The sequence below is a fragment of the Dicentrarchus labrax genome, unplaced genomic scaffold (genome assembly GCF_905237075.1).
Source record: "Dicentrarchus labrax unplaced genomic scaffold, dlabrax2021, whole genome shotgun sequence".
NCBI classification, from domain to species: domain Eukaryota; kingdom Metazoa; phylum Chordata; class Actinopteri; family Moronidae; genus Dicentrarchus; species Dicentrarchus labrax.
The window spans coordinates 1,490,065-1,515,335 of NW_026136875.1; the positions used below are offsets into that span (position 1 = coordinate 1,490,065).

The window sequence follows — 25,271 nt, forward strand, 5'->3', positions numbered from 1 at the left end:
CTGTCCCAACAATGACACGACACACAAAATTATAATTTTTTAGGTATTTTACAGTGCAGGTACAGGTACAAAAACACAACTTTATAACTTTAGTCAGTGATTTTTTCGGCTGAGCTCATTTACTGCGTTTCTTAATGGAAAGATTGATAAGTAGTGAACCGCTAACAGCCATTAGCCCGGACAGCAGCTAACCTAAGTAACTAAGCTCTGGGATTCCAAGAGCCAAACCCAGCAAGAAAACCACCCCAGTACTGTATTCCCTGTGAGACTGGCACAGTCGTCATTCACTCATACACTGCTCAGACATCAATAAACCAGCTAAGATAGAAGAACTACTGCAGAGCATATGTAAAGGACCCCCAGAAGGCCCCTTTTTGTTGTCATACCTACTGCCTGACCAAATTACGAGACACCAACGTCTGGTGAAAGCCTGACTGAGTGTTTACAGGAAACACATAACTGATGAAGCAAACAGCTCTCTGCTTCCTGTTTAATGGAGACTTTAAGTAAAAGACTTTGGGTAAAAGTATAATCAGGAAAATATAAAATTCTGACTGCAATAAAATGCCCCCTGTGACTGTTACACCATTATTTATTATATAGGAAGACAATTATTTTATCTTGAGCATATTTGCATGAATGACAGAAGTTCTTATTCCAAACTGACTGACGGAGGATTTAATACAGCGATCAGACGTAACAGTGAAGGTTTTTATGATTCCTGGTTTATCCAAATCAGCCATGTCTGTGCACACAGAAGGCCTGTATTATCAATTAACATCAGCTGAGAAACATTAAGTCACTCTGGGTGTTGCGAAGTGAAATTAATTTTGAAAAGTAAGGAAAAGGAAATTACATTTCAGTAAGTGCAACTATTTTATTAACAATCATTTACATTTAATTCACTATTGAGTCATTTCACCTCTGCTACAGTCGTCCTTTTCCTGCTAAACATGATGAATATTTTTTGTCTGACAACTTTGATTTGTAGTCCGTAGATAATAGCGTTCATAGCAGGAGGGACCACGTGGAACAAGATGGATGCCAGTTTCCTGTAATCGGATAAGTTTGGAAATCGATGGAGGATGATGATGATGAAGCCAGACACAAACATGATGATGTACACAGCCAGGTGGCTGTAGCGATCAAAAGCCATGATCATTAGTATAGTGTGGGTGGCACCGGCATAAAAGTGAGCATAAAACGCCTGAATGACACAGTCGATGTAAGGAATGAAGCGGTCGCTGCTCGGAACAAAAATGTTACTCAGCAAGTGAGGAATGATGACCGTGGCCCCCAATGCATCGTTAACGCTCATGTTGCAGAAGAGCAGATACATTGGCTGGTGAAGGCTCCTCTCCGTGGTGATCAGGACTACAAGGCCAATATTGGACACCATGATGAAGATATAGATGAGGAGGAGGATGATGAAGGCGGGAATGGAGGACTCCAGGCTGACCTTTAACCCCTCCACAAGCAGAATATCTGTTCTTAAAGTCTGGTTGTCTATAGTGCAGAGGGATAATTTAAGCCCATTGAGGAAAAAAATATCAGTTATATATCTTTTGTTTTAAAATGAGAAAATCAAAATGAGGAAACAATCTTCCTGACTACCATTTATAAATAAATATTTTGTTTTGACAATGAAAATCTGAAAGGGAAAAAATGACCCGTTATCTGATTTTATTTAATGTGTTTATAAATGGAAATCAGAAATTAGAATATATGTTTGGTTGTTGTTGTTGTTGTTGTCATGAATTGAATGTTTGTCTTAACTGTGATGCCAACAAGAAGCATTCACCTTTCTTCAAGTTACTTCTTACATGTGGGAAATTATATATATTAGCAGAGCAGCTAGTGTTTTATGAGGAATGTTACCCTATTATACAGGTGAATTTGGGGCGATCATAATACCTGCATGAGAGGGACCTGGGGAGTGATATCTGAGGTGCTGCAGTTGGACCCTTCTCAAAATCAGCACCTTTTTCAGAAATGAAATTTTCATGTATGTATGTATGTATGTATGTATTTTATGGGGCCTTTTTCATTTAAAAAACTTTTAAGAGCTGAACACAAGCTTTATTCACAGAGCTGATAGAACAATGAAATGGGAAAATGCCCTATGCAACCCCTATGTGTATTATTGTTCAAATCTATTTAAGAAAACATAATACTGACAGAGAGTTGTAGAAAAAGTTCTTTAAAACATCCGGAAAACCCATCTCTAAACAATATCCACAGGAAATAATCTGCTCAAAATGTATCCAAATCTCTGGTTTTACACAAACTTCCTGCAGTTACTGTGTTCACTGTTTGGGTTCATTGTACAGTTTATCAGCTCTTCTCTACTGTTATTGTTACGCATTGAATGTAATATTAAATATCTATAACATCAGTCAGTTTACTCAATGATAGCAAAGGGCTCCCTTAAGGAAAGAGGTTGGGAACCACTGCTGTACAGTAATAATAATACATTACCATGTTTGACCCACAGAAATTATAATCAAGAAAGTATATATATAGAATCAAGTGGGGAACTTTTAGGTAACAAAATACATTTATCGGTCCAAAGTAAAACACATAAAAGCAGGATAAGTTCTCAGGTTGAAGTGCTTTAGGAAGACATTTTAAGCTATATGACCTCTGCCTGCAATTATAAAACCATGATTAGTATTATGTATCTCATGCTTACCTCTGCTGACGTGAACCTCATTCGCTCAGACCCAAAGTTGGCTGACACTTTTATAAGCTGAGTGACTGGCAGAGGTGTGGACTCGAGTCACATGACTTGGACTTGAGTCAGACTCGAGTCATGAATTTGATGACTTTAGACTTGACTTGACAAAATGTAAAGAGACTTGCAACTCGACTTGGACTTTAACATCAGTAACTTGTGACTTCACTTGGACTTGAGCCTTTTGACTTGCAAAGACTTGCTACTTTCCCCAAAACCCAAAGATTAAAAAGTATGTTGACGTGGACCGCTCTATCTCTCTCTGTGTATATGTGTGTATCTGTGTGTGTGCTGTCGGCACAACATCCAATCAAATTAGATCCACGTTGTTTTGATCCGACAGCATCCATCCAATCAAATTGCAGGACAACCAATGAAGAAGAACTGTCAAACAACGCGCCAGTTGGCAAAAATGATACCAAAGATAGTTTCGTTCGGGTATAAAAACTACGAGGTGGTCAACCAAAAACGAATTGCAATATGCAAAACATGCGGGTGATGCAACAACTTCCAACTTCGTTCGACATTTGAAGTTGCACAAAGAACGGTAAGTGAAAGCTAACGCTAGCTTATCGGCTAAGTAACTTTGCTTGCTGCATAGTTAAATCAATGAGATTGTAAACTCACTGTTAACGTTACATTGCAAACACGGTAATCTGCGTCCACTGTGGGTTAACTCCCTTACTCATACTTTTGTCATAAAGTGATAGTTTGGGATTTTTGAAGCGGGGTTGTATGAGGTACTTAGTCAGTGTATCACACACAGCAGACGGCGGTCAGCAGCAAAACATAAGCAAACCTAATAAAAAATCAAGGTTTAAATGTACTTTATATTAAGAATATGTGTTTTTGATATTGATATTAATACTATGAGTAATAAAGAGTAGATTCAAATACAATTTATGTGTGGCTATAAGGGATTTTCTGACATCTGTTTAATATGCTTACCTCTTACAGATTTGAAGAATACCAGATGAACAAAAGCATCATAAATGAACCACAACAGCCTTCAATCTCACAATTCCTGGACAGTCGTGTAGGGCATTACAGCATGAGTCATCCACAGCAGAAAGCTATCACCAATGCAATACTGTCCGACTTGATTATTGATTGCAACTTTCCCCTGTCTATTGTGGAAAACAAGAGTTTTCGGCACTTTCTGACAGTACTTGACAGTAAGTACAGCCCAGTGTGTCGGAGAACCTCGCTGAAGAGAGACGTTCAAAATTAAAAACTCAATTAAGCAACACTGACCATGATTCAGTCACTGTGGACATTTGGTCTGACCGAAAGATGAGGGGATTCCTTGGTGTCACTGTGCACTGGATAGAGAAAGAGGCAGAGAGGAAACAGCTAAAACTAATCTCTTGGCCTGCAACCGCTTCAAAGGCTCACACACAGCTGAAAGAATCTGTGACCAATTTGAGGCAATATGTGATGAATACAGCATCAAAGATAAATTGGACTACATTATTAGTGACAATGCTGCTAACATGCAAAAGGCACTCTCTGTGTGCTTCCCCAGTGAACAAGAGGATGATGATGACAGAGATCATCTTGAGCTCTGGTGTGACTTAACCCTGGAAGATCAGCAAATTGTAGATGCTGCTATGGCAAAGAAACAGCGCTTGCAGTGTTTTGCGCACACTCTTCAGCTGGTGGTGGGAGACGGGTTGAAAGAAACAAAAGTGGTATGTCCTTCTCTTTCCAAGTTATCAAAACTTAGCTCACTGCTGTACACAAGCACAACGTTCAAAGACGTGTTTGATAGTGAATTTGGGGAACAGAAAGGCATCCCTGCTGCAGTCAACACAAGATGGAACTCAACACTGAGGCAAGTGAAGGCAGTTCTCCAGTGTGATCATCTAAAGCTCTGTGCTGTTCTAGAAAAGACTGGGCATAAGGAGTTGTCATTCACAACACAAGAGTGGAATCTGTTGAAGGACTTGGTGGACATCTTGAAGCCGTTTGGAGAAGCAACTGATTTGACACAGGGGGAGAAGGTTGTCACAATCAGTGCTATTGTTCCATCCGTCTTGTCCCTCAATCACCACCTTGAGAAGCTGAAGCCTCAAGTCCGTTTCCTGAGCAACCTGGTCAGAAGTCTCCAGGCCTCCCTGAACAAAAGATTTCTTGGGATCTTCATCAACGTGAAAATGGCCAGGACACAAGATGGGATCACTGCCCCCTTTTCCGACCCAGTCTACCTCAAAGCAGCTGCCTTGGATCCAGCCTTTTCTCTACTGTGGGTGGAGACCCGTGTGCTGGTCAATCGTGACATCAAGACAGAGGTGGCACAACGAGTTAAAGGTAAATATTATTGACTTTAATGTAACTTTTTTCCTCATAATCTGATCCAATTGACTGCAACAATAATTACATTACAGTCTAACACTGTATCACCAACACCAATGGTAATAAGGGCTCTTTTGTTTCTGCTGTTGTTGCATGTTTTGCCAGAATTGATTCTGCAAGATGCTGCAGAGACTGAGCAACTCAACTGAGCGAGTTTTCAGCCATGGTGGCATCATACTACGTCCACATTGTGCACAAATGACTGACAGACTTTTGGCCAATTTGATCTTTTGCAAATGCAATGCAGCATAGGGCCCTGACATAGAAAAAGCACAACCCTGTTCATTGTTATGTTCATGTATTTGTTATCCCCCCCCCCTCCTTCTCTCTCACACACACGTACACACACGTACACACACACACACACACACACACACACACACACACACACAGAGACAATGTGAGATGAGATAAATACAAGACAGGACAGACAACTAGTTATAGTGCATTGGTAATACAATGTCAGCACTTTTTGTGTAAATGATTACATTTGCATTTGTTTTTGTAAATGTGTTTGAAGAATGTTCTTGGAAAAAAGTTTTGTAAATAAATACATAAATAAATCTTAAAAGCATACATGATCTGTGCAAATAGTATTACTCTGTTGTTAAAGGGACTTTCCTACAGTTTTTAAACTGTAGGACTTGGGACTTGACTTGAGACTTGTCTGTCTTGACTTGGGACTTGACTCGGGACTTGAGGGCAAAGACTTGAGACTTACTTGTAAATTGCAAAACAATGACTTGGTCCCACCTCTGGTGACTGGCCCCTCTGTACTCCGGGGTTAACTTCGTCATTGTAGCTGCTGTCAATCTCACAGGAATATTATGTTTCCTGTTGGCAGTTTACTGTTTTTGGTTGTAGTAGGACACCTGCTCTCTAAGCATATCCCGCAAAAATCCATGCTGATTAGGGATATGCAACTCTGCCTTCTGATATGATATGGTATCTAGATACATGGGCTACGATGCATTTTAATATAGAACAATTTGATTCGATTTGATGCAATCTGATGCAGTTCTTAACATTTGTTTGATGTAGATTTTTCTAAATTTACAAAAAGGCATTTCTATAAAAGACATTGCTTACCTTCAAATGCATATCTATATATTTTTATAAAATACCAGTTTATGTGAAAATAAGGGGAAAAAAATTACCTTTCACAAGAGTGGAGACGCTGTTAGCAGCAAAGCTTTAGTTAACAGATGCATAACTTTAGAATTGGACCATTGACCGATTCATGGTACATTTAGATCCATCCAGAGGTCCAAGTACCGATGTAGTAGTAACCTACGCAAAGGAGGAGCGGCTCCACTCTGAGTCCCTCGTGGATGACCAAGCTTCTCACCCTATCCCTAAGGGAGATGACGGCCACCCTCCTGAAGAAACCCATTTCGGCCGCTTGTACCCGTGATCTCGTTCTTTCGGCCATGACCCATCGCTCATGACCATAGGTGAGGGTAGGAGCAAAGATCGACCTGTAGATCAAGAGCTTCGCCTTTCAGCTCAACTCTCCTTTCCTCCCCCCCACGACTACGCCTCGATATCCTGTCCATGAAAATCACAAACACGATTGCTGACAAAGCGCAGCCCTGGCGGAGCCCAACACCCACCAGAAACGAGTCTGACTTACGACTAAGAATCCAGACACAACTCTCGCTTTGGAAATACAACCAAGACAGCCCCTCAACACCCAGAGCCTTCAGCATTTTTGGGCGAATCTCATCAATCCCCTGGGCTTTGCCACCATTTGACTACCTCAGTAACTAATTTATAGTAAATTGATGTAGATCCTTCATCATCCTCCAGCCCGACCTCTATCACAGAGGGTGGGGTTGTTGGACTAGCCGGGTTTAGGAGTTCCCCAAAGTGCTCCTTCCACCGGCCAATAACCTCCTCAGTTCCCCGCTTCCCCCTCCTGAGGTGTTGGATGGTTTTCCAGAAGCTGTTTGGTGCATAGGCACAAACAACAGTCAGAGTCCCCCCCCCCACACAGCCCGTAGGCATAGGGACCCTCTTGTCCACCGGGGTGAACTCCAACGTAGCGGCGCTCAGCCGGGGGCTTGTGAGCATCCCCACACCCGCTCAATACCTCACACCTTGGGCAACTCCATAGAATAGGGTCCAACCCCTATACAGGAGTAAGGATCCGAGCCTCGGCTGTGCATAGATGTAAGCCCCACCAGATCTAATTGATAACGCTCCACCTCCCGCACAAGTTCTCCGGCCCCCCCAGCGAAGTGACATTGCACGTCCCCAAAGCCAGCTTTTGCTGCCCAGGTCTGGTCTGTCGAGGCCCCCTGCCTTCACTGCCACCCATTTGGCATTGCACCTGACCCCACTGGTTTCTCCCGTGAGTGGTGGGCTCGCGGGATGAAAATGTGTCTACATCACTCTTTCGGGCTATGCCACCAGGCACTTCCTTTCAGGCCCCCCTTCCAGGCCTGGCTCCAGACGGGGGCCCCGGGCTTCCTCCGGGCCGGGTCTCTCTTCACCTTCTGCGTTCTTTCATGGGGTCTTCTGTGAACCATTCTTAGTCTGGCCCCTCACCTGAGACCACTTTGATCCTACCAGGAGCATATTGCTCCAGACAACACAGCTCTCAGGTTCATAGAAGGCTGCTTTAAGGCTGCTTAAAGAAGTTTTACCCTTAATTGGCACTTCTTTAGAAGATATTATCAAATTTTCTTTATGGTCAGGATATGTACCAAAGTCCTTTAAAGTAGCTGTAAGTAAACCCCTTCCTAAAAAGCCCACTCTTGACCCAGGGGTTTTAGGTAACTATAGACGGATTTCTAACCTCCCCTTCCTCTCTAAGATCCTGGAGAAAGTAGTCGCCAAACAGTTGTGTGACTTTCTACAAAAGAATAGCTTATTTGAGGATTTTCAGTCAGGATTTAGAGTTCATCACAGCACAGAGACAGCTCTGGTTAAAGTTAATAATGACCTTTTCATTGCTTCCGACAATGGACTCTGTACTTGTATTATTAGACCTTAGTGCTGCATTTGACACCATTGACCATGATAATCTTTTAGAGACAGCATCAAATTGGCATTAAAGGAACCGCACTAAGCTAGTTTAGGTCATACTTATCAGATCATTCTCAGTTTGTACACGTTAACGATGTATTTTCCATAAATACTACAGTTAGTCACGGAGTTCACAAGGTTCTGCATTTGGACCAATACTTATTGACTTTATCTATACTTCCTATAAGCAACATTATTAGGAATCACTCCATTAACTTTCATTGCTATGCAGATGATACACAGTCACATCTATAATGTTGAAATGGATTTGCGATTTATATCAATACATTTTTACACCACCATATACATGATATTTATAGTTAACATGTTCACTATTTAGATTTTGAGCAGGATTTCTTGCTTTTAATCCTACTTTTACTTCTACTAATTAGCACTGTATTTATTATTTTTATAAATGGAGTGTTGGTAGTTTAGTTTTTGCCTTTGTTTGGCTTGCACTTAGCTTAAACAATGTGCAGGAATGTGGACACTGCAACCACAACACAACAAAGCGCCGGGGTTTACTCATGTGGGGACCACTTCCAGTATCGTGATTTACGTGTCACATGTCCGAAAGAAGATCCCGGTGAAGTTAAGGAGACGAAGGCGAGGAACTAGAGCAAGCATGTTGGTGAAGAACAAGAAGACAGAGAGGCGGTGGAGATACTAGTCCTGTCTTCCCTCGGTTGTTATGGGCAATGTACTGTCACTGACAAATTGAGCATAGCGTTAGTTCAGGCAGGGCACAAAGTCAGGCTTAGCTTTCAGTTAGAGCTATATCATACGAGCACAGCTAGTCATAAACATACATCAGCTGATTCCTCTAAGCTTCCCATTGGATACCATACAAAGTCAGCTGACAGCTCACCTGATTTCCTCAAGCATCCAATTGGCAAACATCATGCATGGCGCCTTATTTAAGCTGCTTTAGCCTGCCTGCCTATCTCTGCTGCTCCCTCTACAAGCCTTTTGCACCCACCTCCACCCCAGCTCCTCCTTTTTATGTTGTTTCTAATTAATCAATGTCATTTTCTGATTGCCATTGATGCTGCTCTGTTCTGTACCCTGGGGTCTCTGCTGCCGCTCTCCTTGTCTTAAACTTTTCCATGTATGCACATGGAAGGGCAGGGAGGTGTGCTCTCCCTGCCTTAAGATTTTCCACGTAGGCACGCGGAAGGACAAGGAGGTCCCAGAACAGAGCCATACCGCCAAATGTAATTCTGCTTGGAATATAAGATATTTTGACGAAAGTGGTCCTGACTGAAACAAGATAAACAAGTTCTTGGCCCTGGTCAGGGTACAGAGCGAGTATCAGGAGTGCAGCATGTTATGCCTGACTGAGACATGGCTGAAATGGAATACACCACCCGCTGTGTGCCAATGTAAAGGAGGCATAAAGAGGGTAGAGACACCTACAAGTTCCTGGGGGTGCAGCTCAACAATAAACTGGACTGGACGGACCACACTGAGGCCCTTTAAAGGAAAGGACAGAGAAGGCTGTTCTTTCTGAGGAGGCTCAGGTCCTTCAACATCTGCACTTGGCTACCACAGATGCTCTACTAGTCTGTAGTGGCCAGTGTCCTCTTCTTTGCTGTGGTTTGCTGGGGAGGAGCCATCGGGACTAGGGGTGCCAACAAACTGAGCAAGCTGGTGAAGAAGGCCAGCTTGGTGGTTGGGATGGATCTGGACAGTGTGGAGGCTGTGACTGAGAAGAGGATTAGTGGGAAGCTGAAAGCCATCATGGACAACCCCTCTCATCCTCTCTACACTGAGCTGAGGCAGCTCAGGAGCTTTCAGCCACAGACTGATCCAGCCCCGAGCTTCAAAGCGGTTTGGAGGCTCGTTACTACCATCAGCACCCAGTACCTCCAACCTCCACTAAATAAAACTTATTTTAACTTTAACTTGTAATAATTGCACATGTACAGTTTAGTTATAAACTGTTTAAATATTTTTGAACACCATCTCTTACTTGCATACTGCATATAGTGTATATATTTTTAACCCTTTAAGCGCCAAAGTCGCAAAATTGCGACAGGATGTGGTACTGAATCAAACAGCTGTTTTCTCCTAATAGAGTGTTATATCTCATTCATACTCTCCTCCACTAGTTGGCAGACATCCCGTACTTAGACCTTAACTCAGAAAAACGTCATGTTTCAATGCAAAATGTTCGAGGAAGACCCGTCCAAACTGTGTGCGCCACGGCGCTATTTATGCTGAAGCGGTATTGCTGGATTTAGGAGTTATTGAGACAAAATAAACGAAAATGGCAAGCAAAAAGTTGACGCTTAGGGAAGTGATGGGTCTCCTATTCGCTGACCCTGATTCTGAAGGGGAAAATCTACCTTTGGGAGATGACGGCCAGTTGATTAGTGAGCGTGATAGTCACGGTGCGTGTTTGCACCGGCGCTGCCGGGCAGAGCGAGGTAAACACACAAGCACAAACACACGACCCTTTGCCCAACATAGGTGGGATTACTACACAAACTCGTAGTATCAGTAAGGGAGCTAATGGATGTGGTAGAAGTAGCGGGGGTGGTGAGAATAGCGCTGGGACCAGCGTTAGTGTTCACTCTTTCTACCGCGCCGGGCACAGTGCGTCCATGCGTGGCAGTGGCGCAGCCATCCGATGCGGATGTGTACCTGTCCATTTGTTAGGCTATGTGGTGGGGTCTCAATATTGTTCATATTGTCTCTGTACTGTGCCTTGCAATGAGAGGTTCCACACTCTACAAATACTACAAACTTTTATCTGGATAGATCAGATTAGGCCTCTGCAGCTAAAAGACGCCTACTGTTATTATTATTATCATATTATAATGATAATAATAATAATAATAATAATAATAATAATAATAATAATAATATTAATAATAATGAAGAAGAGAATAAAAAAGAAAAGAAAAAGTGTCCTCCAATAGGAGGGGTGGTAGAGGGTAAAAAATCATAAAAAAACGCCTACTGTTTACATGAGTTTTGTGGTAGTAATGGTTCTAGTTTACGACTGTTGGCTTACAATTTACTTTTACCTGTTCATTTGATATGTGGACAGCATAACAAATAGATGGAGGGGGATGAATCTGATGAAATAAGTTCAACTCTCTTTCAAAATATCAGGTATTTCATGGAAATTATATAATCCAATATGGCCGTCGCCATATGAGGTCATAATATGCAAATTAGATGGAAAAATTGACTCCCTAGATAAACTTTAGGTCATTCTCAATATTTGTCTCATTTACACTTTGGCTTGAAAGTGGTTTGAGATAGAGACAGAGCATCCTGAAATGTAGATGTCAAAATCTAGTATTTTTCAAAATAAAATCTTACAGCAAATTAATATTTAACTAACTGTCTACTTTGAACGCACATTCATTTTTACACACTTCCTACAAGTCAGTGTGTGAGCATATTTACATAGTTCACCATTGGTCCATACATACGAAATCATGTACAATATAGTAATTATTGTTTCAAGTTTTATACCCATATATTCATTTAAAACCTATGTGCAATTTTAGGCTGTTTTCACTGTAGTGTGTCATACAGATTATCTTCAATGTGTAAAATGTGCCTACATGTGATTTAACAATTTATTTACTATGCATTTGCTGTTTTGGCTGGGTTGCCAACTTTTTACGTGTATTTTTGTAAATTTTAATTGTTAATGTTTACACCTATAAGACTGATTTGATGTAATATTATAGACTATGAGTCAGAGACATGGCATCTAGGATGTATTTATTTAATTTCCATTATTATTAAACTGTTTCATTGTTACTGTTGAGTTCTGTCTAGACCTGCTCTATTTGAAAAGTGTCCTGAGATAACTTCTGTTATGAATTGGCACTATACAAATAAAATTGAATTGAATTGAATTGAAATTGTCCAGTGCTCTAGCCTATGAGGCGTCATCCATGTAAATGTGTCAACCAGATCAGACATGATATTTTTATTCCAAGAGGCAGGGAGGGTGTTTTGGGACATGGGGGATGTTTTATCTGTTGTGTTTTTCCTTGAAAATATGAAGCAAGGAGATATTTGTTATCTTTGGACTGTGTTTGTACCTACATCTCCAATAAAAACACTTCTGAGAAAGTCTGAATGTAACTTTACTTTAATGTAGCAATTTGTTACACCTAAGTAACAAATCCTGCAGTTCCTCTAACGGCCACTAGAGGCTGGCTCCAGCAGTGGGTCCCATATTAAAATGTCCAACAGAAGAAATAAATTTACTAATTTCCCCGTTCATGACAACTGGGTGAATATTCATATAACTCACCTGTTAAATTGTATTAAAGATTAAAGCTATGTTTAATTAAGGCTGTGGCAGCTGTTTTTAGTAACCAGGCTTCATTCAGCGCCACCTCTTTGTCAATTTTTGGATTAGCCAGGAGCCGGCAGAGTCAGGACTGCAAGATGGCAACGACCACACTGAGCTTCACAACAGCTCTTCAGAAACCTATGGGGGACCTCGCATCCATTTATAGTGTATCAAAATACCATTGATCAATAAGCAGGTAGACTGAATTTTGAAACAATGATTCATTTATTACCAGAAAATTATTAACTGGTAGCTTATCACAATGTTGGTTATTCCTCTATGAAACATTCAACGTGAACCTTGCAAAAATTATTTCACTCCCTCCACTCCAATAAAAATCCTGTGCAAAAATATTTTGATCTTGCTGAGCTTGGTGAATCATTTTCTTTCCATCAGAGCTACTTTATTGCTACGGAACAAAGCCAAAATCCTCTGCCTGACCTCTTTAATCTGTAACCCATAGATAAGAGCGTTCAGGGCAGGTAAGACAACGTGTCCCATGACTGCCGCCACTTTCCTGTTGTATGACAGCTGAGGGAAACGGTGCAGGATGACGATGACGAAGCCAGACACCAGGAGGATGATGTACACAGCCAGGTGGGTGGCACAGGTCTGCAGCGCTTTGCTGTTCACGGCCTTGTTCTTACTGAGCACGCACACTGCGGCGATCCTCAGATAGGTGAGAGTGACACTGCCCATGGAGGAGCCCAGCAGGACCACCGTGTAGCCGAGGCCGTAGATGTTATTGATGAGGACGCTTTCACAGGACAGCTTGAACAAAGAGGCGTTGTCACAGAACAAGTTGAGTATTACTGACCTGCAGCGTGACAGGCGGACACTGAGGCCAATGAGGATCGCCACCAGCACAAAGGCCGTTCCCCAGGCCGCCACTGACAGCGTTACCACCATCCCGTTGGTCATGATGGTGCCGTAGCGCAGGGGGTTGCAGATGGCCAAGTAGCGGTCAAAGGCCATGATCATGAGCACAGTGTGGGAGGCGCTTGCATGGAGGTGAACACAAAAGGCCTGAACGGCACAGTCAATGTAATTAATATACCGCTCTGAGTTTGTCATTAAAAGATCTTTGAGTACATGAGGGACAATTATTGTGGCCCCAAAAACATCATTAATACTCATATTGCAGAGGAGCAGGTACATGGGCTGATGGAGGTTCCTGTTCATAAAGATCAGGACCACCAGGCCGATGTTGGACACCATGATGAAGATGTAAATGATCAGGAGGAGGATAAAGGAAGAAAGGAAGGTCTGGGAGGTGACCTTTAACCCCTCCAGGATTAAGATATCCCCACTGAAAGTCTGGTTTTCCATATCTCTTTTATATGGATGACAATTAATAGACTACAGTTATAGTTATACAGAGTTATAGTAACAGAAGAGTAACAATATTTCACTACAACTCTTAATAAAGTTATCACAGAGAATCTAAATATTTCCACCTTACAATGACAATGACAGGTTGTTATTACTCTGAATTTGTCAGAGAGGCATCAGAAATATTAATCACATGTACAACTCCCTCCTCAAAAAGGGATAGTTCACCTGACAGAAACAACAATTCATCACATAAATGGCATTTAAAGATTTCAGTAACTCAGATTGGAGGTAATTTCTGCAAAAGAATCCAGAATCAATCCAGAGAAACAGTGACACAGTTTCTGCAAACACACATCGTCACAGTTAGTATTTATATCACAAATTTGCCACAATGTATACAGCGTACAATTTTGTCTAACCTTAAAGGCTAAATTCAGATTATGGAAAACTCCCCCAAAAAAACCTGTAAAGAGTAAAAATATGGAAGAAACTTCAGGAAGAGAGTTCCCTCTTCCAGGACAGACACATACATTGCTGTTAAATCTTTTAAATAACTCGTTATAAATGAACGTGTTACTGTTATTCCACTGCTTTGGCAATAACTAGTAATATATAGGTATCATAGGTACATTTTCATTAGTGTAAAATCCCCTGAAAACAGAAAAATTATGTTTGAATTACCTTAGAATGAGCCGCTTTATCTACAGACGCTCCAGGTCATGCTCACCTTCTGTGGACAAAAATCCTTTTAAGAGGAAAAATATTGAAGAAACTTCAGGAAGGAAGATCCCTCTTCCAGGACAGACACATACATTGCTGTTATACAAACAACATTTCATTCACCGCCAGTGTATAAGAGTGCAGGCAGAAACACACAGATACAAAACATGGCAAATAAAATGAAAACTGTCACTGAAGTGCTTTAAAAACACTTGAAGATCAGTGTGAAGTAAAACATGGTATCATGGTATCCTCCAGTATTACATTCAGATAAACACACAGTACACAGTGATGCAGCTGCTGAGGGCATTACAAACTGCCCTACACCCCAAACCACAACTCATACACTTTTATTTGGTGCGTCAGTGGCCGTCAGCTGCAGCGTCACATGTTGACAGGTATATGATATCATGTTGTGCTGAATCATTTAGTGCTGAGTCATGTAGTGTTGATTACTCAGCTAATTTTGTTTTACTTGTTCTTTAGGGTCCAGAGTGACACGGGACTGTAGTTTTACTACTTTTGGCGGTAACTAGTAATCAGTCCATCCAGGATTCTGCAGGCTTTATTTTGGGTTGTTACAGCCTAAAATGCCTGATTTATGACAGCTTTTCAAAGAAAATTGCCAAAATAGTTGCAGTTCTTATTTTATAATTCCTAAAAAAATTAAAGGCATTGTGTTCCAGAGAGAATAAAATCAGTAGGAGTTTGATGACGTACAACATTTTGCTATGGAACTACAGTGAATAGTGAAATTTGCAGGAAAGTTGCGTTGCTGGGAAATAATTACAGCGATGTGGAGAATTCACAGGGATTGGTTGAAGTTGCGTTATTTGTTGCGATCACAACATCGCAACTTCCTGGAACCGCCTAATATAATGTATTACTTATTCACATTAAATTGAACTTTGACCCATTACTTTAGTTTCTGTAGTTATCATAGCAGTCCCCTGCCCAAAATGTTGAGCCTTCGATTATTGTATGAATTATACAAAACAAAACAACTCTTTTTTTAATCACTGGAATAAAGGCATAAAAATATGGTAGTAATATGGTAGTATGTAAGGTGGTGACATGTATGAACAGATACTGTCCGTATTCAGAGGACTACAGACTGGATCTTTGACATTATTTTATTTTTATATCATATAATATAGTATGATGTAATATACAGATCTGGATTGCCATAAACTTGAAAACCACTGGATCCTTTCAGATAATTTCATTGCAAAAACAAATCATATCGAAAAAATTCATCACATTTTCTTTGTAACGCTGTCATAAATCAGGTATTCAATCACCCCCAAAAAGCCTGCAGAATTCTGGAGGGACTGAACTAGTTACCACCAAAAGTAGTGAAACTACAGTAATATGTACTATATTGAGTATAATGATATTGTGTTGAAAACATATACTGGTTCATACATTAATATAAATAATCTCTACTGTTGCTCTTTATGCCAACATGTTGAATTCATCTACAACAGATACACATGATGTTGATGATGCTGGGTACCGAGTGGTTGACGAGCAACAATTGAACTGTCAACATGTGACGCTGCAGCTGACGGCCACTGACGCACCAGATAAAGGTGTATGAGTTGTGGTTTGGGATGTAGGGCAGTTTGTAATGCCCTCAGCAGCTGCATCACTGTGTACTGTGTGTTTATCTGAATGTAATACTGGAGGATACCATGTTTTACTTCACACTGATCTTCAAGTGTTAAAGCACTTCAGTGACAGTTTTCATTTTATTTGCCATGTTTTGTATCTGTGTGTTTCTGCCTGCACTCTTATACACTGGCGGTGAATGAAATGTTGTTTGTATAACAGCAATGTATGTGTCTGTCCTGGAAGAGGGATCTTCCTTCCTGAAGTTTCTTCAATATTTTTCCTCTTAAAAGGATTTTTGTCCGCAGAAGGTGAGCATGACCTGGAGCGTTTGTAGATAAAGCGGCTCATTCTAAGGTAATTCAAACATAATTTTTCTGTTTTCAGGGGATTTTACACTAATGAAAATGTACCTGTGATACCTATATATTACTAGTTATTGCCAAAGCAGTGGAATAACAGTAACACGTTCATTTATAACAAGTAATTTAAAAGATTTAACAGCAATGTATGTGTCTGTCCTGGAAGAGGGAACTCTCTTCCTGAAGTTTCTTCCATATTTTTACTCTTTACAGGTTTTTTTGGGCAGTTTTCTATAATCTGAATTTAGCCTTTAAGGTTAGACAAAATTGTACGCTGTATACATTGTGGCAAATTTGTGATATAAATACTAACTGTGACGATGTGTGTTTGCAGAAACTGTGTCACTGTTTCTCTGGATTGATTCTGGATTCTTTTGCAGAAATTACCTCCAATCTGAGTTACTGAAATCTTTAAATGCCATTTATGTGATGAATTGTTGTTTCTGTCAGGTGAACTATCCCTTTTTGACAGGAGTTGTACATGTGATTAATATTTCTGATGCCTCTCTGACAAATTCAGAGTAATAACAACCTGTCATTGTCATTGTAAGGTGGAAATATTTAGATTCTCTGTGATAACTTTATTAAGAGTTGTAGTGAAATATTGTTACTCTTCTGTTACTATAACTCTGTATAACTATAACTGTAGTCTATTAATTGTCATCCATATAAAAGAGATATGGAAAACCAGACTTTCAATGGGGATATCTTAATCCTGGAGGGGTTAAAGGTCACCTCCCAGACCGTCATTCCTGTCTTTATCTTCCTCCTGATTGTTTACATCTTCATCATGGTGTCCAACATTGGCCTGGTGGTCCTGATCTTTACGAACAGGAGCCTCCATCAGCCCATGTACCTGCTTTACTGCAACATGAGTGTTAATGATGTTCTTGGGGCCACAGTTGTCACACCGGTCATCCTGAGAGACATTTTAATACCGCACTCAAGGCGGTACATTAATTACATTGACTGTGCTGCTCAGGCCTTCGGTGTTCACCTCTATGCAGGCACTGCTCAAACTGTGCTCATGATCATGGCCTTCGACCGCTATACGGCCATCTGCAACCCTCTGCGCTACGGCACCATCATGACCACCAGGATGGTGGTGATGCTGTCGGTGGCGGCCTGGGGAACAATCTCCGTGCTGGTGGCGATCCTCCTAGGCCTAAGCATCCGCCTGTCACGCTGCAGGTCAGTAATATTCAACCCATTCTGTGACAACGCCTCTTTGTTCAAGCTGTCCTGTGAAAGCGTCCTCATCAATAACATCTACGGCCTTGGCTACACGGTGGTCCTGCTGGGCTCCTCCATCGGCAGTGTCACTGTCACCTATCTGAGGATCGCCGCAGTGTGCGTGCTCAGTAAGAACAAGGTCCTGAACAGCAAAGCGCTGCAGACCTGTGCCACCCACCTGGCTGTGTACATCATCCTCCTGGTGTCTGGCTCCATCATTGCGATCCTGCACCGTTTCCCTCAGCTGTCAGACCACAGGAAAGTGGCGGCAGTCCTGGGACACCTTGCCGTGCCTGCCCTGAACGCTCTTATCTATGGGTTACAGATTAAAGAGGTCAGGCAGAGGATTATGGCTTTGTTCCGTAGCAATAAAGTAGCTCTGATGGAAAGAAAATAATTAACTGAGCTCCCCAAGATCAAAATACTTTTGCACAGGATGTTTGTTTGAGTGAAGGGAGTGAAATAATTTTTGCATGGATCATGTTGAATGATTTATAGAGAAATAACCAACATTGTAATGTGCTACCTGTTAATAATTTTCTGGTAATAAATGAAGGTTTAACGTACCACATTGTTTCAAAATTCAGTCTACTTGCTTATTGATCAATTGTATTTCGATACACTGTAAATGAAGCCTGGTTACTAAAAACAGCTGCCTGTGATGGCAGCCACCTGTCACTCAAAGCTGCCACAACCTTAATTAAACATAACTTTAATCTTTAATACAATTTAAACAAGTGAGTTAAATAAATATTCACCCAGTTGTCATGAATGGGGAAATTAGCTCTAGCAACCAAAAGGCTGTGAATGTGTTTATTTCTGCTGTTGGACATTTTAATATGGAACTCACTGCTGGAGCCAGCATCTAGTGGCCGTTAGAGGAACTGCAGGTTTTGTGAAGTGTAACAAATTGCTACATTAAAGTAAAGTTACATTCAGACTTTCTCAGAAGTGTTTTTATTGGAGATGTAGGTACAAACACAGTCCAAAGATAACAAATATCTCCTTGCTTCATATTTTCAAGGAAAACAGCTTGTTCCAAAACACCCTTCCTATCTCTAAAAATACCATGTCTGATCTGGTTGACACATTTACATGGATGAAGCCTCATAGGCTAGAGCACTGGACAATGAAACAGTTTGTTAAAAAATAATAACAAATAAATGAATAAAATAAAATGCCATGTGTCTGCTCATTGTAGCTCATAGGCGAGAGTATTAACAATGAAAAGGTATAAAATACATTAAATACAAAAAAGTAGGCAGGCCAACCAAAACAGTAAAATGTATTTGCTGAGTAATGACAGAACTGGTGTAGTTTGGGTAAAATAAGACAAATCTCTCACCACCATCTGGTCTCTACTTGTCTGCTTCAGTTCTCTTTTTAATGCTCACAGCTGTCAGATATATTATTTAAGTGCTGCTGTGGGACACGTTTATCTAGTCATTAATACTTCTGACCACCAGAGGGCAGCGGCTGCTATTGAAACTGCTCTTTGGCCGTCACAACATGCTCGAAACCTCATGAGATGTGGCACAGAAGTCATTGATGGCAAAAATGTACGTTTTATTTGGGTCTCACCAATAGGTGTTGGAAAATGTCTGCAGGGTTTAACTGATACGTAAGAAAATCAGTGTGCACATTACAAGAAAGCCTCTTGGATGCAAACCCAACAAGAAGTCAGCCATTTTGAATTTAGTGGTAATTTTTTGGAAAATTTGCATGTGTAGTCCTTTAACAAACTCCTCTTGGGGAATTGAAAGTAATCTGATTAACCTGAGATTTTCACAGTGTGGTCTACGCACCATGACCCTTCATACTGCCTACCAGCGCATGGCGGCTACAGCGCTGAAAAGCTATGTCTGGCACGTGTAGTGTTTTTACCGGACAGTCTTTCTATACTGAGTTTGCTTTTGATAAATACCATACAATAAAATCCTTGTTAACATGTGAATGGATTCTGTCGCTGAAGAGATGACAGATACAGGAGGTGATGAGTGTCATATTCTACAGATATAGACATTAAAACTGTTGTTAAAGGTGTGTATGTTGTTGGTATAATGTCGATAACAGACCAAAAAATAGGCGAGACCTCGACTCTCTAGTGAAGTATACTTCATCGTTTTATTTTATTTGAGCTACTTTCCTGTTGTAAAACACAGCGATAATCCGCTGCTTGATCTCTTTAATTTGCAGCCCATAGATAATGGCATTGAATGCAGGTAGAGTCACTTCACATAAGACAGAAACCACTTTCCTGATGTCTGACATCTGAGGGAAGCGGTGCAGGATGACGATGATGAAGGCCGATGCCAGCAGGAAGATGTATACAGCCAGGTGTGTGGAACAGGTCTGCAGCGCTTTGTTGTTTAGAGCCTTGTTCTTACTGCGCACGCACACTGCGGCGATCTTCAGGTAGGTGAGAGAGACGCTGATGATGGAGGAGCCCAGCAGGACCACCGTGTAGCTGAGGCCATAGATGTTATTGATGAGGACGCTTTCACAGGACAGGCTGAACAAGGAGACGTTGTCGCAGAATGGGTTGAGTATAACCCGCCTGCAGCGCGACAGGCGAATAGTGAGGCCCAAGAGGATCGCTACTAGGACTAAGGCTGTCGTCCAGGCCCCCAACGACAGCTTCGCCACCATTTTGTTGGTCATGATGGTGGTGTATCGCAGGGGATTGCAGATGGCCATGTAGCGGTCAAACGCCATGATCATGAGCACAGTGTGAGTGGCGCCTGCATAGAGGTGAACACAGAAGGCCTGAAAGGCACAGTCAATATAACGGATGTACCGCTCTGGCTGTGGTATGAAAATGTCTCTCAGTATGTGCGGTGTGACAATTGTGGCCCCAAAAATGTCATTAATACTCATGTTGCAGAAGAGCAGGTACATGGGCTGGTGGAGGCTCCTGCTCGTAAAGATCAGGGATACCAAACTGATGTTTGACACCACAGCGAAGGTATAGATGAGGAGGAGGAGGATGAAGGTAGGAATGGAGAACTGGGAGGAGACTTTCAACCCTTCAAGGTGTATGATATCCTCACCTAAAGTCCGGTTTTCCATATCTGTGTAAAAATGAGAAGTTCCGAGATTAGGAAAATGTGTCCACACACACTTTATATGAGATCTTGTTCTGGCTTCAGCAGACAGTACGTGTAACGTATGTGTCCACAGGATCACTCATTTCCACACTTTACATTCATTGTCTATATGAGACACCTCTGGAAACTCACTGTATGGCATATTTCTCTCTTCAATTGTTTTCATATTCAGTAATATGCCGCCATGCTTGTCTGGTGGTAAATCCTGGAGCTGGCGCAACCAGGAAGTGTTTGTATGGTTGTGGTTTGTGACTAAGAAAGGCTCCCGTGGACACAGACCATAAGTTACACATGCCCTATCATTTGTTCATGGAAATCTTGATATTGATTTGGGGACAGTGATATGGCTGATAGCTAGCTAGTCTTGTTGTTGAACATGCTGTTCAATTATATTATATATGAATCTTGCTAGGATAACGTTAGCTAAACCATTCTATTGAGCTGAGGGAACTACAAATATCTCCTGTTGCTAAGTCGTATCTATGGTTTGTTCTGTTTACTGTAGTAATGAACAATGTTTTCATTACATTAGAACTTTTGGGATGGTGTTGATTGTTTCAGGTATTAGTCATACCCTCAGGTATGATGAAATTTATGGCTTTTAAAAAGCTTAAAACTTTAAAATGCATGTTTTCTTTGGCAAGTGACCATGGTATAAGCAAGATAATGCCCTTCGAGTCTGACAGTTGTGATCCCCTCATCGTCTTTTAATTCCTGACAATGGACACCTGATTGGGAATTATACCTTTTGTAAACAGTGGCCCCAACATGCTGTGCACTTCAGCTGTGTCAGCAGCTTTATAGGAAAGTGCATATTGATGTACGTTGGATACAAGTTCACAAAGTTCTTCACAGATGAGGGGAGTTAGTAGATTCCAACATTCAGCACAACATTCAGAGTGCTGATTGGTTCAGTGCTAAGACTATTTGTCTTTGCAGCCTATTATGTTATATACGGGTTTAATAAGTTATATACCACAATGTATGTAATGTTCATCAAATCGCTCTGAAGGTGATCCATATTGTAATATTGTGGCTGGTTAGAACGGCTTTTAAAAAGTTACATTTACAGTTATTATCATTCTTGGTGTGGACAGCCAATGATGTGATAACAAAATTCTTGCTCGAACGAGCTGCACTGCACACAGTCATAGATGCATCGATCTGATCCGCGAGATTGGTATCAGGGCTGATACCGACATTATTAAGCAGATCGGGTATTAGCCAGACGTTATTTTCAATCTAATACAGTTACACAAACACACATATACACAAATAGATCGGTGTTAGTAGAAATCAGTGTTTCTGCAATCAGTTAAAGGGACAGTTCAGCTATTTTGAAGTGGGGTTGTATGAGGTACCTCTCCACATTCAGTGTATTACCTACAGTGAAAAATCAGGAAGTACCAGAGAAGGACTGTTCGACTGGTGAGTTGTTAGAGTAGTAATAAACCACAGGTGTTACAATAACGGTGCAACTGCATAACAACATCGACACTAAGGACTTTATCCTGCATTTGCAGATTTAAAGCATCACTGCTCAGTGAGCTGCCTCCTTAGTAGAAGTATCAAGTTATCATTATGGATTTCTATGTTTTTTAGCAGTCTCATACTATATATGTACTAGATATACTAAGTCAAAATATTGAGTGATTCTCATTATTTTTTAGGTTTCAGGCTTTTCAACTTACTGGATCCGTTGTTTTTTCTTATACCACCCGCTCCATTTGACTTTCCCAGTAACGTGATGAAAAGTGAAATTAACTACTGGGTACAAACCCACTTTAAAATACACAAAGTATAAGTCACAGCAGTCTGTTGACTCTGTTTTTAGTGCCACAGCAGTTTCTGCCCACATAATAATAATTATAATAATAATAATAATAATAAATATATCATATATATATATATACACAGCACTTTTCAAAACAAAGTTGCTTTATGTGGTTGAACCCAGATTAAAGCATTTCAGGACTGCAATAAAGAAAAGAAAATCAATCAATCAAAATTAAAATAATAGGAAAATAAAATACTAAACAATAATATAAGAGAAAAAACAATAACAATAATAATTGTTAACAGACAAGACAAGATGGAAACAGCCTCAGTCCTTCAGGTGGTGAATTCAGTCCCATCACCTTTAGTCTCGAGCCAGAAGGGCCCTGCCTGAGGGTCTGAGGCTCTGGTGGCAACTCAGCAACATAACTGGGAGCTAAATCATAATCAGTTAAATCTGATAACCAGTAAAGAGGTTAAAAACTGAGCTGATACAATCTTCATGTCATTTTACATGTTCACAAGTATTTCCAGTTAAATTTTAAATTTGGAAAAAACAGAGATTGTTCAGATCAGTGCAGACCTGCAGCAGTTACAGACTAGTTAAGAAACATTTAAGTAACAGTCCTCAAATGTGTGCAAGTCTAATGAGAGTAACTTGAAAATAGCAAGTATAAAGTGCAAATGTAAAAGCTTCTTAACTTTTCTACATAGTGAGTCTATCCTTTCAGTAACTGTGTAAAATGCTCGAGCAAAGGAAGGAGACATTCATGTTTCTGCTGCAGCCAAATATTGTTAAATTACATTTATAAAAATGCTATTTCCAGCTGCAGAGAATAGAGTAAGGTATGTTTGTTAGCATTACCTTGTGCACCATGAACCGCCCTCCATCCCGGACCAGAACAGAAAAAACAGACACTTTTATTCATTGCGCTGGTTTAGCTGCAGTGCCACATGTCAACCATTACCTAGCAACCGCTGACTCGGCATCCAGCATCGTCAGTGTGTCTCCTGTTGTAGTGACTGTAATTACTGTGGCATAAAGAGTAAAATGTTTTAAAAGACAAAAACACTTTTTGGATATTCTTATAAGTGATTATAAGGGAATTTCTTAAAATTTGACACAAACATCCACTTGGACTTGAGGATGATCTGATTTTGTTTATTTGTTAGGATCCCCATTAGTTTGGCCCAGAGTCTAGTCTTCCTGGGGTCCACATTTAACAGTTCAAAAGAATCAACACATCAAAAAACATAGGTCTTGTTAGCAGTGTTGACTTACAGTTCAGTCAGATAACTCACATTTGAAATGTTTATTACAGCAGTATAACATAGTTTGATTTTGGCGTCTAGGCTCCGACCTCATCGCTCCCCGCAGATATGTTTACACATAGATATTGGAGAGCAAAGAGAAAACCCCCTAACCAGAACTTACAGGTGGATGCTGGGGTGGTGCAGTTCGAGTTGACTGCCTGAACTAACTCGCAGGCGTCGCTCCATTTGCAACGTTGCACACATTTAACCGAACCCTGTGAATTCTGTACGATCTTGACATTTCTTTAGTCACCGCAAATTTTTTCCCCAAATTTTACTTGTTTTCCCCTGAGTTCACCAATCACAGAAATCTACCGCACAAAATGTAGAGCCATACATCACCAAACTACTTTGTCTCTCTGGAACACATTACCTTTGATTTCTTAATGAGTTGTACAAAAAAATGCTGAAAGCATTGAGACATGCATCGCAATTTTTATGAAAAGCTGAAATCAGGTACTTTAGGTCTGAACAATTCCCCCAAAAAGCAGCCAAATCCTGGAGGGATTGGATTTCATTCAGACATACATTAAACTTTTACAGTTTGCATTAATCAACCAATTAGGAACAAAAATACATTAAACATTACAATCAACACAAACAGCAAACATAAGACATGTTAGAAAAAACGGCATAGAGTAATAGGGGTACATTTGTCAGAAAAGTAAGTTACAAAAAAAGGCCCTTAGGTTGATAACTGTGGATCTTTGTTTAATTTTAAAGGCACAAAGTCATGGCTGACAGAAAGGGGTACATAATTCTACTTTTAACAAACTTCAGGAAAATGTTTCAGCAAATCAGTGATCACAAAATAGAGAGTTGGGTTCATTGAAATAAAATAGGCTGCGAGTACATTTCCATTCAATTCTTGGTCTGTGTGGCCTGGGAATCATTCCATGAGTGAAGAACTAGGACAGCACTTCCATTCAACTTTTTTAATCTTACCACATGGACGTTTTCGGGCAAGACGCCCTTCATCAGCGTGTGTTGGCAAGTTCATAATTGATCTATTTGAGTGATTTTGTTCATTTAATCAAGTAGCTCATTGTCAGTGCAGCAGAGTGGAATGCTTCCACTAGTCATTACCATTACTCCCAATTTCATTTTATTTAAGCATTGTCATTGTTTCACTGTCTATCAATTTTCTCATTCTTTGCATTCCTCAATGGCGACTCATTTTTTGTATTTATTTAACTTTATTTTATACCATGGCCCTCCCCTATGGAGCCCCTGAGGAGTTGGGTAGTCTGCTGTGGCAAGTGCAGTTGTAGTCGACACTGCTGAAGCTTACAGAGTTGTAAACTTGATTAACGCCGTTACGGCATTCACTTGTTATGGACACATCAGTTCTAGCTGAACAATATAAT

The 25,271-nt window shown here is 40.7% G+C and overlaps 4 protein-coding genes across 4 annotated transcripts; 1 reads left to right on the forward strand and 3 right to left on the reverse strand.

The window, feature by feature from the left end:
- Positions 1 to 857: 857 nt before the first annotated feature.
- LOC127360376 (olfactory receptor 8B4-like) lies at positions 858 to 6,528 on the reverse strand. The gene is made up of 2 exons (XM_051394769.1): positions 6,498 to 6,528; positions 858 to 1,506 (listed from the first exon to the last, which is right to left on the reverse strand). Exons 1-2 carry the CDS (start codon positions 6,526 to 6,528, stop codon positions 914 to 916), a joined length of 624 nt encoding a protein of 207 aa, XP_051250729.1. The 3' UTR covers positions 858 to 913.
- A 6,124-nt stretch (positions 6,529 to 12,652) lies between these two features.
- On the reverse strand, positions 12,653 to 14,839 carry LOC127360461 (olfactory receptor 52N5-like). The gene has a single exon (XM_051394899.1). The coding sequence runs from the start codon at positions 13,773 to 13,775 to the stop codon at positions 12,825 to 12,827; it is 951 nt and encodes a 316-aa protein (XP_051250859.1). The 5' UTR covers positions 13,776 to 14,839; the 3' UTR covers positions 12,653 to 12,824.
- A 1,173-nt stretch (positions 14,840 to 16,012) lies between these two features.
- LOC127360462 (olfactory receptor 52N5-like) lies at positions 16,013 to 18,273 on the forward strand. Its single transcript, XM_051394900.1, has one exon. It carries the CDS (start codon positions 17,154 to 17,156, stop codon positions 18,102 to 18,104), a length of 951 nt encoding a protein of 316 aa, XP_051250860.1. The 5' UTR covers positions 16,013 to 17,153; the 3' UTR covers positions 18,105 to 18,273.
- Positions 18,274 to 19,809: 1,536 nt separating this feature from the next.
- On the reverse strand, positions 19,810 to 23,733 carry LOC127360452 (olfactory receptor 52Z1P-like). The gene is made up of 2 exons (XM_051394885.1): positions 23,456 to 23,733; positions 19,810 to 20,778 (listed from the first exon to the last, which is right to left on the reverse strand). Exons 1-2 carry the CDS (start codon positions 23,517 to 23,519, stop codon positions 19,832 to 19,834), a joined length of 1,011 nt encoding a protein of 336 aa, XP_051250845.1. The 5' UTR covers positions 23,520 to 23,733; the 3' UTR covers positions 19,810 to 19,831.
- Between the last annotated feature and the right edge of the window lie 1,538 nt (positions 23,734 to 25,271).